General features: G+C 42.6%; 2 protein-coding genes across 3 annotated transcripts; one reads left to right on the plus strand and one right to left on the minus strand.

The window, feature by feature from the left end:
* Nucleotides 1-52: 52 nt before the first annotated feature.
* Nucleotides 53-5,662, minus strand: LOC310957361 (crystallin J1C-like). 2 transcript variants are annotated; one of them, XM_083927894.1, is made up of 10 exons: nucleotides 5,522-5,662; nucleotides 4,554-4,620; nucleotides 3,728-3,904; nucleotides 2,682-2,780; nucleotides 2,472-2,564; nucleotides 2,234-2,390; nucleotides 1,512-1,627; nucleotides 1,176-1,239; nucleotides 427-566; nucleotides 53-333 (listed from the first exon to the last, which is right to left on the minus strand). In XM_083927894.1, exons 2-9 carry the CDS (start codon nucleotides 4,618-4,620, stop codon nucleotides 464-466), a joined length of 876 nt encoding a protein of 291 aa, XP_083784020.1. In that variant the 5' UTR covers nucleotides 5,522-5,662; the 3' UTR covers nucleotides 53-333; nucleotides 427-463. The 2 variants fall into 2 exon arrangements, with proteins under 2 accessions (XP_083784020.1, XP_083784019.1); XM_083927893.1 differs by having other exon boundaries at nucleotides 1,176-1,253.
* Nucleotides 5,663-9,712: 4,050 nt separating this feature from the next.
* Nucleotides 9,713-19,853, plus strand: casq1a (calsequestrin 1a). The gene is made up of 11 exons (XM_083928406.1): nucleotides 9,713-10,105; nucleotides 13,668-13,761; nucleotides 14,059-14,159; nucleotides 14,304-14,415; nucleotides 14,694-14,767; nucleotides 16,037-16,167; nucleotides 16,257-16,302; nucleotides 16,432-16,486; nucleotides 16,753-16,853; nucleotides 17,016-17,090; nucleotides 18,518-19,853. Exons 1-11 carry the CDS (start codon nucleotides 9,869-9,871, stop codon nucleotides 18,872-18,874), a joined length of 1,383 nt encoding a protein of 460 aa, XP_083784532.1. The 5' UTR covers nucleotides 9,713-9,868; the 3' UTR covers nucleotides 18,875-19,853.
* Nucleotides 19,854-21,313: the final 1,460 nt, after the last annotated feature.

The raw sequence follows: 21,313 nt of genomic DNA on the forward strand, positions 1-21,313 counted from the left end.
GCCACAGGCTGCACAAAAGTTTCACTGTGACATATTTTTTTTCAGAGTGACTTTATTGCAGAAAAACATCTGAACCAACACGTTTAACTTAAGCAGAGACAAAAACATCTGGCTCCTGCCGTCCAACAGTTTAGACAAGAACCTTCATTCACTGTTCTGTGAAAGCTCAACAGTTTCTCATTTGTTCTCTGCCACCTCACACGTGTAAAACACATTACACAGAAAAAAGGAGAACTATTGGTGTTGTTTAGTTATCTTCTTGGCGTGCTCCAACACTGAGTCATAACGCAGGGTTTTGGATTTCCAGGAAGCTGGGACTCCTTCAAGTCCAATCTGTGAGAATTCAAATAGCCCATTTAATCATCAGACATACAATAGTGGCATATTATTAGATATAATGTACGTAAGACTAGCACACAGTCGTACCTGAGCCCCGAGACAGGCTCCAATGAAGGACCCTCTGCTACAGGTGCACCCCCCACAGCTCATGGTTTCTCTGACAGCCTGCTCGTAGCTCTTGGCCGTCAGGACTCCATGCAGCGCTGCTTGGAACGCACCTGGCAAACCTGAAGTGAATGACATGAAGGCATTGTTGTAACTGGCTGCTTGTCTTTATATTTCTCCAGTACAGTAAATGTTGGAGCTATTTATTAAGTGTTGGTATTTAGTGCCATTTATTTGAGTATTATTTTAGTTTTGATTATTCTGAATCCAATTTATTTGATTTCATTATGATTGGATTTCTATTGATATATTAGTTTATTATTTGGTTAGTTTAGTGGTTTCTTGTTTATTATTTGTGTTTAGTTTCATTCAGGCACGTTAGTGGGCATCTGAAATTATATAGGTAGGCTGTGGTAAGGGAACAAAGCATGCACCTGGGTGGGCAAAAGGTTTTTTACCGCAGCGGGAGAGGCACAGGGATTTTTCTTTGTCCTTTTGTTTGCCTGCTTTTTGGTTAGATAAACCACCTTTTCGTTGAAACTGGATGTTTTGTTTGGACACTGTCTTGCCCTCCGCGTACACCACCACCCATGGTGCAAGAGTGGCCCTTTGATTCGTATTATTTCAAGTTGGATTTGAAACTTTTATTTGTTTGACAAACGGCTAGTACAGTAAAGGAAGCTGCCTGATTTACAGGTAGAAGTTGATTAGTTGATTATTTGTGTGAATACCTCATGTGTTTGGAAACACAGTGGGGATGAGTTCCTGAGGAGTCTTTGTTAGATTCTCCTTCACCTGATGAATGTGCCCTGGAAGATAAACTCAAAGTCACTCATATAATGAACGTCGCATGTAAAAATGTAAAGAAAACATAATTTGCATGTTATTTTATCTTTAAAGTTGAGTAAATAAAGAAGCAACAGAAGTCTGCTCACACGATCACAGACACAGTAACTACTCGGTATATGAAGCTTCCACAAAAGGAGGAAGGGTAACCCCCTTTAATCCCGTGGCTAAGTCCAATGACATTGGTGTAGTGAAGCAACAATGTTGTAGGCCTCACATACCGACGACTGCTTTGTCCAGATCCTGGGGCTGCTTTCTGTTCGGGTCACTGAGCTGATCGAGCACCGAGTCCAAGGCTTTTGGATCAGGACCATTCAGGATGAAATGCTCCAGGACCCTGGGAAATAAGTAATATTTCAATTTCAATTGTAGTTATTTAAATTTTAGTTTGCCCCCATCTGTTTTTTATTTGTAATAGACAAAGTTTAACAGATTGAACCATTGTATCTGCTCCTGCACACATGAAACGCTGATGCCTGAGTTTGGGGTTTGGTGTTTTACCAGGTGAAACGCTAATTTTCCTTGCACAAATAACATAGTATTACAGAACTATAGTAACTCAGAGACCATCTCATCTCTTTTTAGCTCTGGATGAAGCTGCATTAACCTCCGCCATCGCTGGAAAGCAGAGCCGAAGTTGACTAACGCATCAGTTCGTGATTTTATTAGGACCGAATAAAATGATTGGTCAGACTTTTATCAGAAATATGAGAATTAAATATTGATGAGTTTCAGCACCTGGTGGATTTCTTTTACATCTGAGTGTGCCATATGCTTATTAGGATCATTTTAAGATTACAAAAGTGTAAAAATGCCAGAAGGGTGAGAACTGTTTTAAAGATAATAATGTTTTGTCATTTATTATTTATTTTAGTCTCATCATTAACAGAAAATGAAGACAGTTAAGTGAGAGTGAAATGACGCATATGGAAAACATAATGACCTTGCAGCTGCCAGAGTCTCTGCCACACATGCATCGTTGTTCTGGGTGACACGGACCGCCTGCTCCACCTTCTCCAGCATGTCGGGCTTTCCTGCGTAAAAAGCCACTACAGGAGCCAGTTTGGTTATTCCATCAACCTGACAGTCGTTCTCACAGCCTGTGGAAAACACCACACATGAGTTAGAGCGGTTTCTCTTAGTTATGTTTAAGTTATTATAATGCACTACCGCAGATTTACCGGTCTCCTCTTTGCCTGCATCCACATTCTTCAGGAAGCTCTTCAAACTCCCATGTCTCCACGGTCCCTCGATGGGCAGCTGAGGTCTTGGACCTACAGGATGAACACAACACGCTCAGTATTCCCGCCGTACTAAGTGAAAAAAAGTTGAATTCATCCTCCTGCAACCACATAAAAGACTTCTCTGCTTCTACCAGATGGTTTTCCTACCGCCTCTCTCTCTGTAAGGATCGTTGACAGGCGTGTCGTACTCTGATCCCGGGCCGAAGAATTTCAGTGTGCGCTGCTTTAGATCGTCGACATTTAGACCTGGCCATAGAAACACAAGGCGTAACATAAAACTCACACTGTGAAGTCACACAATCGTAATATTGCAGAACCTATCGGGCTCACAACAGGTAGTGGTATTTGTATGTGTGTGTGTGTGTGTGTGTGTGTGTGTGTGTGTGTGTGTGTGTGTGTGTGTGTGTGTGTGTGTGTGTGTGTGTGTGTGTGTGTGTGTGCGTAAGTGTGTGTAAGCTTGTCGTTTTAAATGTGTCTTTTAAAAAGGTGTAGCCTATTCTTTTTGATGCTTTTAATGTTAAATTATTTCTGCACTTTAAAGGATTGTACTGTAAATTTCGTTGTACTGGTACAATGACATTAAAGACAATTCAATTAAAATTTTCACAAGCTGTACGTCAAAAGGTATTTTTCAGACGGACAGGTCAGGAGAAATTCACTTTGTTTGAGACCAGAATCCATGCCCATTTAGAAGACCATATAACATTTAATTCCCTTGGCATTGCCAGAAATCAAAATTTTGATTTGAGAAACCTGTTTTATAATGAGATATAAACATAGGATGTTAACCATATCTATTAACTATTTTCTCCAATCCCAGCTGACATTGGGCGTGAGGCGGGGTACACCCTGGACAGGACGCCAGTCTATCACAGGGCACATAGAGACAAACAGAGACAGACAACCATTCACACCTACGGTTAACCTCATCCCCTCATCAGTTAACTTAACACATGCACGTCTTTGGACTGTGGGAGGGAGCCGGAAAACCCGGAGAAAACCCCCATGCAAACTCCACACAGAAGGGCCCCAGCTGGGATTTGAACCAGGAACCCTCTCGCTGTGAGGCGACAGTGCTAACTACCACACCACCGTATTATCCTCCCTAAATTCAAGTTTCAACAGATGTAAAACTCTGAAGGAACAACTGAGGCGGTCTATTGGCTCAACGAGAGGAAGAAGAAAGCCCATACCTCCGCATTCAGACAAGGACTCCAGCAGGACAAAGGCCTGGTCTCCATAGCAGCTCTGCTGGCCCGTCTGCCTCGTGTAGAAAGGATTTGCGGACTCAGAGCGGAACTCAGGGTTTGGATCCTGAGCCAGAATCCCCTGAAGCTTCTGCCGGTCGTACACCCAGTGGAGGGGCTGCGCTGTAGGGGACGAGAAAACATGCAAAATCACTGATAGAAAAAAGGGTAGTGCAGGGGTTGGACAAGGAAACTCATTTCACCTTGAGGCATCTTACTAACTACATAAAGATACAGTGGAGCGTGAGTTTGGCCGGAGAATCGGAGCAGCGCGGGCGTTGTTGCTGTCGCTCTACCGCACCGTTGTGACGAAAAGAGGTCGCGGGTACAAGCGGCTGAAATGGGTTTTCTCAGGTGGGTGGCTGCAGTCTCCCTTAGAATGAGGGGGAGAAGTTCAGCCATCCGTGAGGAACTCGGAGTAGAGCCGCTGCTCCTTTGCGTTGAAAGGAGTCAGTTAAGGTGGTTCAGGATCATCTAGTAAGGATGAACCCTGGGCGCCTCCCTAGGGAGGTGTTCCTGGCACGTCCAGCTGGGAGGAGGCCTCGGGGAAGACCCAGGATTAGGTGGAGAGATTAGATCTCCACACTGGCCTGGGAACGCCTCAGGATCCCCCAGTTAGAGCTGGTTAATGTGGCCCAGGAAAGGGAAGTTTGGGGTCCCCTGCTAAAGCTGCTGCCCCCGCGACCCGACCCCGGAGAAGCGGTTGAAGATGAGATGAGATGAGATAAAGATACAATAACACAACGGTATGATTGACTTTTACCATCATTACCTGCTGCATCTGCAACTGCTGATCCTACGATGGCTCCTATCGCTCTGTTGGCCAGAGCTGCAGCCATCTGTAAAAAGAATCAAAGTAATATCAGAGTTAAAGAGGATGGCTATTATTTTCTTAATTCAAATGAATGGCTGTTATTGTAATTGTAGCTGAAACTGTCTTGTATTGTGACAACCTGAAGCAGAACATTTTAAGATGAATGTATCCGGGGTTTTGGACTGAAAAAGACGTTTTTAATTGCGTCAAGCTACTTTTCAGACCGAAGAATCATCGATTAACCGAACGAATAATCAACAGCTTCATCAATATTAAGACCAATTGTTAGATCCATCCTTTTTTTCGGTAATACAGGATATTTCTGTGACCTTAAAATAACATCTTTATCTATCTGACTTCAAGAAGTTTTATATTAACGCAGCTAAATCTACTAAAAACTAACCGTTGAATAAGAACGTTGAAACACAACGTTACCATGGAGACGCACTGAACTGTCCAACTGTCACTGTGCTGGTGTGAAGAGAAAACAACAAAGAAAAGGTAACGTTACGTAAAGTACTTGTTGAAAAAACTAATTATGGGGGGATTAAGTCCTTAAAGTCCGCTACAGGTGTAACATACAGTGAACTAATTCCTTTTAATGACTGGCAGTTTGAGATTCTCTACACTCACAGCGTTTCCTAACGTTATCCGACAGGTTGTGTAACGTTACAGCGAGCGTTAGAATAACGGTACTAACGTTAACTCTAAAGTTAATTGTTTATGAACTCGATATGAATTAAAGTTATAGCCTAGTTTGTCAGTAACGTCTAAAGCCGGCACCGTGTGACTTAAATACAGCACTGTGTTTCTCTCTACCTACAATGAGCAGCGGGGATAGCGACTCTTCTACTGCACTGTTGACCGCTAGCTAGCTAGCTAAAGTAAGCTAACGTTAAATGTAGGCTGACACCGAGAAGTCTTACCTTAAAGGGACGTTATACCGTACAAACTAATGTTAACAATCCAATCCAGGCCGCAGTGCAGCACCGTCTCAACCTTCGGATACTTAAAGTTGTAAGGTTACTCACGCATACATTGGGCACAACCTGTGTGGTGTCCTGTCACCATGTTATGAAAGGTTGTTGTTGCTCTTTAGCACCTACCACAGGGAGACAAGAGAATATCCCTGCCCTCCTCCGGTCAACATTCACTGAAGTTAAGATTTATGGTCATTGTCAAATTAATACATGTTACAAATGCAACATTGCTGCATGCATGTATTAAAGATAAGCTTAAAGACAATATAAAGTTGGATTAATATGTCGATTTCCGTAGGCTACACCATAGATTTCATAATTACTGTTGGGGAAGCCTGGCTTGATTTTTTTTAATACCTCCTTTGCTTCTCTGCTGTGCACAAGACACATTTGAACTTGAGTTGAAACACTGACAATCGTGGCTTTTGAATGCAGGAAATCTGAAACAACATGTTGGAAAAGGTTGAGCGGGCGGTCCGTGTCACCCACAACAATGATGCATATGTGGCAGAGACTCCAGCAGCTGCAAGGTCAGTCTATTTTAGCACATCAATTCACTCTCACTTTGTCATTTTCACTTCCTGTTACTGGTGAGAAAACTGCTCATTTGTGCATCTGGGATCTGAAACAAATGAATGACAATCGTAGCAAATTTGTCTTTAAAGCTGACCAGTGTACTGTTTCAAACCCCTCCAATGTTCAATAGACCCTTAAACTTACCTAAAATGTTCAGCATCTAAGGAGAAAGTAACATCACACATGGCTCAGAGATGGATCAGTAAGAGGTAACGAGTGAACAGAAATGAAAGCTCTTATGGACAAACCATCTCTCCATTTACTGCAGGAGGACAAACATGACGTCTACAGAAAGAAACTGTTTTCCAGGGTAAAACATGTACCGGTACTTTATATTGGACTGAAGAGAGCATGGTGAGGGCATGTTATCCAAGTTTTCATCAAAAGGTAGAAACTCCACACCAAAGGTCTTTTCCCACAGCCTTTTGACTTATGATAGTAGGGTGAGCACAGGTAACTAATAACATCTATTCAAATGTCCCCGTAGTTATGAGAGTGTGAAAGCACGCACAATACCAGGACCCTGGAACTGAAGCAACTACGTGGAATTAGGCCACCATTCATTGTATTACTAACACCTGCTTTTTCTACTATGACATATGAAAATGTCTTCTGTGAAAAAAGTCTATATGCTGATTTGTAAGTCAGCTCACTTACTCACCCAGATAGCATCGGGACGTGGGCCACTTCTGGTAATGATGCGGCGCTACTGGTCCTCTTCCAGCCTGGACAAAAAAAAGAAGTGAGCCTGAAGTGACCCACATGTAAACAGCCAATGTGGCCCACATCCCAAATCAAATGTTGGCCTTTTTTGGCAAACATGCTCTCTGCAATGTGTAATATGGATGCGACACTAAAGTGGCCCATGTGGTAAATAGATATGGCCCAAATATCACAAAACTAAAAGTGGTCCACATTTGACGCAGCAAATGTGCCTTGCAAATATATGGCAAGTCAACACTAGCTAATCAGGGTGTAAACCTAATGCAGCCCACATTTGAGATGGTAAATATGGCCCAGATATTGCTGAACGGTATTGAGCCTCTTTAGATAAAGATTTGTTTTGGCACAGATCCAGCACAATGAGGACTTGCTAATCAGGCTACTTAGTTTTACAAGAGTATGTTTATCCTCCCATTCACTGCGCCAGCTCTTTTGTCATGTTAATGTTTGAATAAACGGAGGAGTCGAAAGCCGATGATGCCATGGGTTTGTCATGTAGGTAGGTTATGTTGTTTATAAAAAATATATATAATAACAGGAATCCTATTGGAGCCCCTGTCCATCAAAAGCTAATTCCACAGTGAAGGACAAACAACCAAAATGCATAGTTGCATTGCCCTTAATAGTCCCATATTGTAAAAATTTAGATTTCCATTCCTTTTTTTATTATAAGGCAGGTCACGGTGCAAGTGACAGTATCAAAATTCTCAATCAATCGAGAAAAATGCACACAGCCTCTATTCAGAAACTTGGCGGTCAGGACTTCCTGTATTGTTTTGACGTCACAACTATACTATATATGGGTACAATGTGCAGCTACAGTGCCATTAAATTCCCCAGCTGCAATGACTGTGCAGAGACACCGAGAGTGCAAACGTAGAAGACCTGGAAACGCTGACCAATCAGAGCAGACTGGGCTTTTTCTGGAGGGGGTCTTAAAGAGACAGACGCTAAAACTGAGCATTTCAGACAGAAGAAGAATTACTTTATTTATCCCGCAACAGGGAAATTTAATTTTTTCACTCTTATTATTAATCATGTTACACACACAAAGGCCCGAAATACACACACATGCACAGACAGGACCTATACAGGCAATTAAGGAGAGATGTCAGAGCGAGGGGGCTGCCAGTGACAGGCGCCCCGAGCAGTTGGGGGTTTGGTGCCTTGCTCAATAGCACCTCGGCAGTGCCCAGGAGATGAACTGGCACCTCTCCAGCCACCAGTCCATGCTCCATACATGGTCCACACAGGGACTTGAACCAGCGACCCTACATAATGAATGCACTACATGTGAATACAGAAGGTGAATTCAGGTCTATTCAGAAAGACAAAATGAGAAAAATAATGTATTTCTTTAAACACTAAGGCACGTAAACATCTTCGAGTAGAAACCCAAAATACAAACGTGAAAATTAGCATAATAACCTTTAATTTCCCCTCAGTCAATCAACATCACAGTTAAAACATGTGCTCTGACGTCACTGATTGGGATGTGACCAAAAGTCTGACATGCCGCCTTGTCTCATGCCATGTCTGCTTTAAAATCAACACGCCAACAATGGTGTCTGAATACAACACTTTTAAAAGCTTGCTTGATTTCGTCACTCACTAAAATATTTTTCCATTATTAATAAATTCCCCTCTCATGTCAGGAACAGAAAATTGATATAGAAGATGTAATGCGACTGCCTGAGATGTAGCTCACTTATAACCCCCCTTCATTTTTAGCCTCTATCACATGTCATTTTAATATATGTTTACATCCGCAGTGAGCCACAGTTTGGTTTTATTTTTCATAGTCACCTGTCACCACACATAACTGCACCGCCTCTACCATGACTACCACACACACATACAGTCGTTGCATCTTTCATCGACTCCCTTCAAACGCTTCAGTACTGAAGCCTTCATGTCCTGCAACAGAAAAGGGGGGTGTGTCATGTCTGTGTGTGTGTTTTGGGGGTCTGAAGGAGTATTACGATACCACATATGTATTTATAGCTTACCTCCTCCCTTCCAATCTGTAAAATAATATCACATGTGATCATCTCAAGCATACATGCGCACATTGCACAGGACACACGTGTACTGTACGTACAGATGGATCAGACTCAAAAATATCCCCAAAAATTGCCACATGGCCCCCCTGTAAAACTCTATGTTTCACTTTCTTCTTGAGTCAGGGCTAAGTGACACCTATGCACTGAATCCTCAGCAGGTGCACCACCCTTTCCTCTCTCCATGTCCCCGAGTGACCCAGCACCACATTCTAGCGCTGCGCCGGTGCCAGCTGCAGCAAATTAGACACCAGCACCCCCTCCTGATATGTACTTCGCTGTCCTACATCCATTATTTTTAGCTGAGATCCAAGCCTCCATCTACACTTAATATGGGAAAAGAGTGCCTCATATTCGTAGCCACCGCTAAAGCCATCATATTGCTGTTTCTTCAGTTGGCGCAAAGCAGACATGCTCAACACACACGCACACGCACACACAAACACACACATCCCATCATTTTTTTAATCTCTTTATTCCTTGCTTTTCATCTCTCTCCATCTATATTACTTCTCAGTGGATAGAGAAAGAGAGAGCAGGTTGGTCCTCATCTTCTCACTCCACCCACTTTTACAGGTCTGCAACACACACTCAAGCACACACACGCACACACGCACACACGCACACACGCACACACATAAGGCTGTCACCCCAGCAACCACAGTGGCCCCCACCTCTTTCCCGGTAAGACCCCACATAGACACACTTGCACCTATGTCAAACTTAGCCCAACCCCCTCTTGCACCCTGTGCCCCACTGCAAGTTGCCCATGTGAGGTTTTTAATAAGGTGGATGCAAGAGTTGGTCTTGCTCTCTTCTGGGTGACGCGGATTGGAAGGGGTTCTCCACACTTTCACCGATTTTTTTTTTCTTGGCGCCCCTTTTTTCACTTTTTGAATCTGTAAATACATCTACATCATCTTAGAGAGGAGCCATGAAGTGGACCTGGGTGCTTGTGGCAGTTTTGCTGTCCTTTGGGGGTCTATCACAGGGCAGGGAGAGTTTGGACTACCCAGAGTTTGATGGCAAGGACCGTGTCCACGACCTCAACGCCAAGAACTATAAGTCTGTGATGAAGAAGTACGATGTTATGGTGGTGTACTATCATGACCATCCCGGATCCAGCCGCGTCGCCCAGAAGCAATTTGAGATTGAAGAGTTGGCCCTTGAGGTGGGTTGAGAATAAGAAGAATAGCTTGCTCATGAGAAAGCTGTATAACTAATGTTGGAGTCATAATGCAGATCACACAGAAACATAACCGTCTTGAACTCAAAGTTGCCATTGAGAGTTTAGTTGGAGGTTCTAGTAGAGTTTGTATTTTGATGTGAAGCGTGTGACAGTATACTGCTGGAAGAGGGTTAAGATTAATATGAAATATATAAAAAGAGATTATCATTCATAGTAAAGGTGTGACTGTGGTTACAAGGAAAGTAAAGAGAATATTTGGCAGAAAAGACATTGTTTTGTGCAAGATTTGAATTGTGTTAAATGTGAAATTGAACACAGGGAGAGTTATCATGGGAAAGTGATGCTACATGGTGGAAAATAGCTTTGCTGGATTCAGAAATGCTGATAAGTAAAGTCCCAAAAATGTGTCACAAGCCTGCGGTGTGTGTGTGTGTGTGTGTATGGGAGTTGATGTACTTAACACACCTCAGGCCTCCTGTCTGTCTGGATACTCAGCAGTTTCATCACATTCCTCACAGAGAGACATGACATCATCATTCAGCAAGCTTTCGTTATCGGCTCACAAACGCATCAAACCACTGTTCTCAGGTTACTCATAGAAAACACTGAATATCAAATGTCACATACTCATACGCTGCATTTTCCAGGAAAAGTTCTTTATATGTATGCATGAAAGCGTGTCATCACCCAAACACAATATAGACCTGACTGGTTCTAAAACTGCATTTTGTTTAGTATTGATGTCATTTGAAGAAATACTGGGCTCATATCTGCTGAGGAAGTTGCAGTTCTACAAAACAGTAATAGGGGCGATGACTGATTTATGGAATATATACACTGGATCATGTGACAAACATGTTTTATAGCATTTGGCATGCCCATTTCACAGTACAGTAAAGGCTGCATCCTTATACACTTGATGCATTATGTTTTAGAAGAGCTCCAAGCATTGCTGGTGGCTCCTTTTAGAACTGACACGCAAATCAGGCGCAACAAAAACAGTCTTGGAAATTACAACCAAATTCAAAAACAGATTTGGGCATCTAGTGAGTTGAATGACACTAAAGTATAAGAAATCAACACTCAACAGTCCCTACGACATCTGTAATCTGACCAAATTAATTCACAAATTAACATGGAAATAATCTGGGGAATAATATATCAACCAAAAACGTGATATTTGGAGAAAAATAATAATCAAAGATAATTATAGAAAGGGAAAACATTCATATGTGCTGCTCTCCTTAGTATAACACATCATCTCAACATCCTCCGGTGTCTCTGTATGGGTGCGTTAGGGCTCGGTCTCAGGGCTGGAGGCCAGCCCTGGAGGTTCTGGCTCCAGTAGTGCCGGCTCAGCTCTGCGCTGTGAGTGACACTTGCAGTACTGTATTCGTCAGCGGATCCCAGAGCGCTGAGCATCACTGCCACCACGCCAAAATAGTCCCTGGGCTGGTGTCTGGCTTCTGGCTTCTGGCGCTATATTTATCCCGAGCTGCTTTTGTGGTGGGTCGAGCTCCCTGAAGGCTTGTGTTTCTCCTTATGAATCTGTAATGATTTACATTTGATAAGGATTTATTATTAGTAACGGGCAGCAGCAAAGGGCTCAACATTTCAGAGGTCAAGACACTCTGTTAGTCAAAGTTAAATGAAATGATGGGAGTGAGTAATTTGTTATTTTTCCCTCTTAGTCGTAGAACAACGTCAGTGTTAAGGTGGCCTAACACTGTGACTGGGTCTATGTGTTAATGCTGTTTACATTTAGATCAGAAGGCCTGCATTCTACAGACTATAAGTGAACTGTACTATTACATTGCTCACTGTCCATAAAAACAGATTACAGATAAGTACACATGGTTGTATAGCATTCCTCCTTAGCACTTATATCAAACAGGAAATAACATTGTATCATATGCTTGTGTGATTTTGTCATATATATGTATGACTCAGTGAACTGGTGCCAAATAACCGTATGTAAAACTTAGATTGTGAACAGCTGCAGCACATTTTTTCATGTTTGAAATCTTTTCCTAGATACTGAGATTGTTGGTTTAACTTTACACGTAGGGAGGTTCAGTTACTCTGAAGAAACGATATCAGCCACATTACTGCAGACACACCAAGGTCTAAAGACAACTCGCGAGGACATGCAAATATGAAGCTATGTATTCATTTTCATATTGTATCCATAAAACAGATAACTAGGAAGAAATCAAATGTATTTATATCACATTTAAATCAAGATTAACAATCTAATGTATCTACGCAAATACACATTTTAACACAACGTACCTCTCACTTGCATATTTTTAATGAATTGCTGTTATATTGAAATTAATTTGAAAATGACCAGTATAAATAAACATATGTGTATAACAATTCAACTTCAAATTGGGGCTGAATGTTTTAGTTGACTAAACACTGATTTTGACTAATCAAATAGTTAATTCAATGGACAGATCTGTAAAACTGAGAATAATGCAGAAGCACCACTTTAAATCTTGTGTTTACCAGAAAATAAGTCATTCAATATGAAAGAAACATGAATAAATAACTAATCTAAAAGAATAAGAGTTTGACTAAAATGACTGATTAGTCAACTAATTGACTTTGAGAGGTCAGCATTACTTCAAGTGTATCCTTCAGTTGCTTGGATAGTATGAACCCTGACTCACCTCAATGCCCTTTAAAAGCTTATTTTAGCCTACTCAAATGCCAAAAGGGTGGGGTCTGCAACAAAATATAATGCAATGCAAAAAAGCTAAAGTCACAGTGAAACCAAAATCCTAAAAGACTTCATTTGGTTTTATAAGTGTCTATTTTGCACTATATATAACTTAAAATATATAGAGTTTACCTGATGCTAAGCTACAACCTCGCTAACTAGCTCCACACATCGGCAACTCCAAACAAATGAAAAGAAATTCCCCCAAATATCTGCACAACAACTTGTATGACAGCCTGGTTAGTCAAACTATTTATGCCAGTAAAAGCAGCTGTTCAAGATCTCTGACACCAGTTTGCACCCGTGTGTGTGTGTGTGTGTGTGTGTGTGTGTGTGTGTGTGTGTGTGTGTGTGTGTGTGTGTGTGTGTGTGTGTGTGTGTGTGTGTGTGTGTGTGTGTGTGTGTGTGTGTGTGTGTGTGTGTGTGTGTGTGTGTGTGTGTGTGTGTGTGTGGGTGTGCGTGCTTGCTTGCGTGTGTGTCTTTTACCCTCCAAACACTCTGAGACAACCCCCAAACCACTTCCTCAATGCAGTCAGGCTGTGAACATGGCACTGCCATTGGTGGAACCAACTGTCAGTCACAAGGTTCAAGTTTCATACAGATTTAGAAAGTGCATAAGCAGCGCTCTGAAAAGCAGGCTTTTATGGTAATGAAACTACTGAGTGACACAACTTTGTGAAAAAAGGTATAAATGCATGAGACATGGACACCTATTTTATTGCACACTCATGCATGCTTGTATCCCCATGTTTTATAGACTTAAGATATTAAAATGACAAATCATGTCCTCACTTATATAACATTGTCTTTGTTTTACAGCTTGTAGCCCAGGTCCTGGATGAGTTTGATGACGAGGATGTCGGAGTCGGCCTTCTGGATGCAAAGCTCGACAAAGTCGTTGCAAAGAAACTAGGTGAACGCTCAACAAAATCAAAACAGCTGCACACATTTGTAACTTAGGTCATTATGCAAACTGAGATCAGCCAGTATCAGCATCTCAGCCAGAGATACTCAAAATATAAATTTATACATGTCTTACTAGAGATAATGTAACTCTTAATAGGTTGTGGCCTACTTTACTTTCATTTTTCCTGATCCTTTGGAAGATACATGTCAAAACGTATGAAGGATAAGGCTAAATGTTCTAATTAGCATAAGATGTTTGCTCTGTTTGCTCTACACACCTAATACATCTTCTCTTTTTCCCCAGGCCTTGATGAGTCCGACAGCATCTTCATCTTCACAGATGATGAAGTGATAGAATATGATGGCGAGCTCTCAGCAGACACGCTTGTGGAGTTCATTTATGATGTTCGTGAGGATATAATCTCATAGTTAATAGCCTGCTTTATTGTAGCCCAAGAAAGATCCCAGTTAGCTTTCTGATGACACACATAATCTGACCCTTGGTTCTTTTTTTCGTTGTCACCTCCATTGTCCCGTCCCCCTTCATAGGTTCTTGAGGACCCAGTGGAAATTCTTGACAATAGTAGGGAACTGAAAGGCTTTGAAAACCTCGAAGAGGACATCAAACTGGTGGGCTACTTTAAGAGTCACAAGTCAGAACGTAAGAAGCTGTACTGTGATGGCATGATAACTTGTTTCAATTTGTGTTTTACAGTTGCTTTTCAACATAATTGCTCATGATTGCATATCAAGCGCAACAGAATCCAGGCTCAGATTGCTTGATTTAACTTTGAGCTGCAGGCTGATTTGACCTTTAAGGTGGTTTTCAAGTGAGCACATAGGAGCTACAAATAATGATGAGAGAAGTCTACATACTTAGATATTTCATACAGGAGCCGATCTAATGAAACAGCTTGATGGATGCCTATAAAATTTCAGATTTTGAGGCTTTTGCCGATGCCGCTGAAGAGTTCCATCCTCACATCAAGTTCTTTGCCACATTCAATGCCAAGGTGAGTAATAGCGATAATTATTTCCAGTTTGATCAGACAAATTTAAAACACCATAATAAAAACCGGTAGACTGAAGAGCTGTAACGTGATCTCAACACGTATAAACAAAACTTTCACGTGTCATGTCAACCCATTTTAAGCTTTTTGTTCTGATTCCCAACTCATCTTATCTCATCTCATCTAATCTTCAACCATCTGGGGTCGGGTCGCGGGGGCAGCAGCTTTAACTAACTTCCATTTCCTGGGCCACATTAACCAGCTCTAACCGAGGATCCCGAGGCTTTCCCAGGCTTTATAATCTCTCCACCTGGTCCTGGGTCTTCCCCGGGGGCTCCTCCCAGCTGGACGTGCCTGGAACACCTCCCTAGGGAGGCGCCCAGGGGGCATCCTTACTAGATGCCCGAACCACCTTAACTGACTCCTTTCAACGCAAAGGAGCAGCGGCTCTACTCCGAGTTCCTCACGGATGGCTGAACTTCTCACCCTATCTCTAAGGGAGACTCCAGCCCCCCTCCTGAGAAAACACATTTCAGCCGCTTGTACCCGCGACCTCGTTCTTTCAGTCATGACCCAGCTTTCATGACCATAGGTGAGGGTAGGAACGAAGATTGACCGGTAGATCGAGAGCTTTGCCTTCCCGCTCAGCTCTCTTTTCATCACATCGGTACGGTAGAGCGACTGCAACCCCGTCCCCGCTGCTCCGATTCCCCGGCCAAACTCACGCTCCATCGTCCCCTCACTCGTGAACATGATCCCGAGGTACTTGAACTCATTCACTTGGGGTAAGGACACATTCCCTACCTGGAGTAAGTAATCCACCGGTTTCCTGCTGAGAGCCATGGCCTCAGATTTAGACGTGCCTCCCAACTAGTCACTTTATAACATGGTTAATATTGTGGATTCAACCAAAATAACCTGGTTATGTGTAGGAAAAGATCATGGTTTGGTTAGTCAATGTAAATAAGTCAACGTTGACTTTCGGTTTCACATTGGGCACAAACAGCAGACTCCTGGGGAAATGCTGCCTTCCAGTTGAACTTGGAAGTCTGAATTCACGACTTCCCAGACCTAATTTTGTACCGGCACAGCCCTTGAAGTCAGAATTCTCAGTCAAATTTCTTAGCCATGTTCGCAGCATGCACATCAAATAAACACTTCAGCAGCATCAAAAGGTCTCTATTCTCTTCTACTTCGTTTAACTTCTTCATTGTTTCCAGGTGGTCCTTTATGCTCAGTTGTTGGTTCTAATCTTTTGGTCATGTGTTACAGGTTGCCAGGGCTCTGGAGCTGAAGCTCAATGAGGTTGACTTCTATGAACCCTTCATGGATAATCCAGTGGTCATCCCAGGAAAACCTTACACTGAGGAGGAGCTGGTGGATTTCATTGAAGATAATGACAGGTAAGTCTCACCAATGCTCTGCTATAATGATATCATGAGGTTTAATATTAACCGTCGATAACGGAAAAACTTATATTTTCTTTTTTAAGACCAACCCTGAGGAAGCTGCAGCCACACAACATGTATGAGATCTGGGTAAGAACTTAAAAATGAGCAACAAACCAAACTAGTGTGTTTTGTCTCTTCTTCCATTAAGAGACTCTGATGAGATAAACAATGTCCTGAAATTGTTACTTCAACAGTTTGTCTTTATTCTTTCCACAGGAGGACGATGTTGATGGTGAACATATCGTTGCTTTTGCAGAGGAGTCTGACCCAGGTAAAGGCACCCTGAATGAAATGTAAACATTAATGCAAGAAACACCAGTCACCAATAGCAAGTGTTACATGGGGCAGCAAAGGGGTCTGAGGAGGTTTTTGCACGGTGATGACGTCACATTTAATTAGACTGTCCCTTGTAACTGCAGCATTTCTGCAGGTGAATCAAGGATGATCCGTAAATACTGTACCCATAACCACCATTTCAACACCCTGTTGTTCACCCATATAAATTTAGTTTTCGTTTAACTATTGTCCTCTCCGTAGACGGTTTTGAGTTCCTTGAGATCCTGAAGCAAGTTGCAGAGGATAACACAGACCACCCTCACCTCAGCATCGTATGGATCGACCCTGATGATTTCCCCCTGGTAAGTTGAAACTCTTTTGGGTACTCCTTGCCTCACAGTTAACTTAGATTTAATGACCAAGCACGCTGAAAGATATTCTTCACAAATGTCACATGTATTTGATTGACGCTGGCTGGTAACAGCAGAATTAATCCACATTACTTTGCCTAATTTCCAATGCAGCTCGTACCACACTGGGAGAAGATCTATGGAATCGACCTGTCCTCCCCACAGATTGGTGTTGTAGATGCTGATGATGTGAGTAATATTTCTGGTACTGTATTCGTAGATTGCCAGTGCATTTGTGTTTCATTCAACCGCTACTAGCGACCCGCCTCGACCCATATTTCCAAGGCCCTGCATTCAGACCTGCTTCTTAAATCCATCCTGAGTGATCAGATCACAAATTGACAGCTCTAATGCACCCAGGACACTTTGAGACACATTCACATGACACATCACATCCAATGGCTTTGTCCACAAAAACGAGAGTCATAGGTAGCTCTGTGTATTTTGGCCATTTCTGCATTTTTAAACATCATTATTTTAAAAAGTATTTGTCACATCTCAGAAAGCACCGAGAATGAATCATGTGTTTTGAATGTTTTATCATACTGCCGACGATGTGTCTGTGTTTGTTCCCGTTTATCCAGTTCCCTCGAGCTCTCCTGCCATTAGATAACTGGCCATATAATAACCTTATTTTAAGGTTCATAAAGTGTACCTGAATTCATGAATTTGTAGTATATATTGCTACAGATATTCCTGTTCTTTCTTTGTAACGTCTGCAGTTGCTATTGACAAGCCGGAGGAGCTAAACTAGAGAATATCATAGATCCGAGATGAAACTGGCAGAAGGGCGAGACTCAGATAAAAAGTCTGCGACCTCAGTACCATGGACAGCAGCATGGATTACAACACACGGTTTGGCTCCTGATTTTTCAGAGCCATGGTCGGGGCCATAGTTTCAAACTTGCACACTCCTCAATACGATAAAGGGTCCATGGGTCAGACAGACTAGACTAAAATATTGAACAACCCCTCTGCCCCTGCACTCTCTCTCTGCTACTGCAGGATGGAGAGGCAGGGTTAACAAGGGGCATGCATTTTGGTAATTGTGCTGCAGTCTGGCTCACCAGATTTACAGTGCTGGAATAAAGCCTGAAATCTCTCACACACCACGTGTCAGGCCCTTCCACTGTCTCCGCTATCTTTTTTTCAAGGGCACCGTTGGTTTAACATCACCAAAGACGATTGTGATTGGTTCAAAGAAATACAAACAGGACAAACAGAGTGTTTTACTCCTATCTCAGAATGATAAGCCAGTGTAGCCAGACCATACTCCATCGTCCTTGGGCAAGATGAGAGTACAAGGTCTGTGGAAGGGTGAATGTGGCAAAAAAAGCACCTTGAGTGGTCGGACGACTGGAAAGGCGGAATATAGGTCCTTACTGTATCTACCTGTTTGGTTTGAAAGTACACTACCCGCATGCAACGTGCATCTGCGTACTGTGCAAACATTGCTCCATAGTGCTTCTATCAGTCCAAAGCATTTCTACTTGAACACCACTGATAAAGTCGGCGCAAAGATTTATTTTTGTACCCTTTTGTTAAGAAAAAAACTCAAGAATGAATCCGAGAAGCCGCCGCTGAGCTGGTGTCATTTGTTCTTCTTCGCTCTGCAGGCTGACAGCGTGTGGATGGACATGGAGGATGAAGACGACATGCCGTCTGTTGACGAGCTGGAGGACTGGATTGAGGATGTTCTGTCGGGTGAAATCGATCCTGATGATGATGATGATGATGATGATGATGATGATGATGATGACGACGACGACGATGATGATGACGATGACGATGATGACGACGATGATGATGATGATGACGATGATGATGACGATGATGATGATGACGACGACGACGACGATGATGATGATGATGACGACGATGATGATGATGATGATGATGACGACGACGATGATGACGACGAAGACGATGATGATGATGACGACGACGACGATGATGACGATGATGATTATTAAATCATCGAGTCATAATTTAGTCTGACCAATGCAGTTTCAAGAGTCAACATCATTAACCCTGTCAAATCACCTTCTTTTGTAACTAATTATCATGTTGAAATTGTCAGTCCATTTTGATATCTCAATTTTTCATCATCCTATCTCTGCATCTCAACACAACAATATTCCACTTTTCTCATCCATCCCTCTCCCAGACACTAATCCTCCATGTAACAAAGTACTTTCTAAGATAAGATCCCACAGTACCTTACTTCACACATGTAACAATGGTACAATAAACAAAGAAAGTCTTTCAAAACCTTACCATCTACTTCTATTGATTTTTATATGATTAAAGTTTTTATTTTCCAAAGTACTGGAGGGGTTGTAATGTTGTATGCACTATGTCTGAGTCCATCTGTGGAGTCTGTTGCAGTCTGAATGTGTTTTATCTGTTCACTTATTTTCTTGTTTGCCCCAAGTATAGAAACAACTGAAGTCAGACCCAAGGGTGCTAGCAGGCTTTTCTGATGGGTCTTAAAGCCCCTGAACACCCACACAGGTGTTTTCAGGTAACTAGTGGATTAGACCTCTCCTCAGGACTGTGTGGGTGTGTCTACTGTGAATGACTGACATCTTCCCGAGTCTCCTGTTAGCTTTGTTTCACCTGTTAAGGCGGGACAAAGGACACCTTTCTCATTCTTATTGGTAGACGGAGATTTACGACCTCATAAATTCCCATCAAAGCCCCGCCCACCTTCAACCGGAGCAGAGGTTGAATCAGCCAGAATATCTGAAAACACCTGTGTGGGTGTTCAGGGGCTTTAAGTATCACCAGCCTACTCTGTGAAATCAATGTAACGCTGTACACTGAAAGTGCTGTACATCATATGGATGTTTTCTACGATGATGAAATATGACAACAGCCATATTCTATTTTTGTAACAAGAGGATTTTAACTTACTGTAAAGTCTTAAATAAATGACAGCTTGGACAGAAACACCATAACTGTAGAGTTTTTTAAAGGTGTGTGCTTGTGTGTGTGAATTCTAAAGAATGGAAAACACATAACGATTTTATAGTCATTAAAGCTGGGTTATGACCAAAAGAACGAGGTCGCGGGTACAAGCGGCCGAAATGTGTTTTCTCAGGAGGGGGGCTAGAGTCTCCCTTAGAGAGAGGGGGAGAAGTTCAGCCATCCGTGAGGAACTCGGAGTAGAGCCGCTGCTCTTTTGCGTTGAGAGGAGCCAGTTGAGGTGGTTCAGGATCATCTAGTAAGGATGAACCCTGGGCGCCTCCCTAGGGAGATGTTCCAGGCACGTCCAGCTGGGAGGAGGCCTCAGGGAAGACCCAGGACCAGGTGGAGAGATTATATCTCCACACTGGCCTGGGAACGCCTCGGGATCCCCCAGTTAGAGCTGGTTAATATGGCCCGGGAAAGGGAAGTTTGGGGTCCCCTGCTAAAGATGCTGCCCCCGCGACCCGACCCTGGATAAGAGGCTGAAGATGAGATGAGATGAGACATAATGATTTTGATATATATGATTACGATTTGAATTGAAGTGTAGAAGTGTATGCGCATATACATATAGGTATTTAATGTGCCTAGCAGGGATGAGATGTTTTGTGAACAAAACGATTATTTTGAACGGCTCTTTGGTATGAACGAACAGAACCAAGACGTTTATTTTTGTATCACTGCGCCCAAATTCCACTGCCCGCACTAGATCCGCCTGGTTCTTACTCGCACAAGCGCTTTGCAGCACTTCCGCCTCCTCCTCCTGTGGCTGTGACAGTAGCCATGGTTGAAGGGACGGCTATGGCCTTCGAGAAATATTCCAGTGGATTTTTGACGCTGTAGCCCGACCGTCTACTATGTGAGAGTGACCAGTTTGCCGTACTGTCAACAACCGCAAAATGTTCAGGAACTCCGGAGCCGTCCCTTCAATTGTCGCTGCTTTAAGTTTCTATTGACGGCAGCAGCAGTCGGCGGCAGGACCAGGAGACAGCTGTCACACCGAAATCACAGTCAACACACTTTTATTGAGACTTTTATCCAACATGTGTGACAGGCAGGAGTGTATAATGCCTGATCGATATTTGCAATTAAATAGAAATCCCTGTGCCTTAAAAAAGAAGTGTTAAAAGAAGAAGCGGAGTCATGAAATCTGGCTCAATCAAAGAGTTATGTAGGTGTTGTAAAGGCTAAATGGGATACAGAGCCGGACACGAAACAGTCCAAACTTAGAATTTTCCTTGTGAAAACGAGCAGTTAAGTTGCAGATTAAATCCAAACCGTCCAAACTCACACAACATATACAGTGAAGACTTTGAAGGAATTTAATAGAAGATATTAAGTGTATTTTTTTGCTGAAACGTTGATGCTTCACACACATCTTTAACCCAGCAGCACAGAAGATCTAAAACAATCCCCACTGTTTCAAGATTAGTGTCACCAGT

The sequence above is a fragment of the Echiichthys vipera genome (genome assembly GCF_963691815.1).
Source record: "Echiichthys vipera genome assembly, chromosome: 15".
In the NCBI taxonomy this organism is placed as follows: Eukaryota; Metazoa; Chordata; class Actinopteri; order Perciformes; family Trachinidae; genus Echiichthys; species Echiichthys vipera.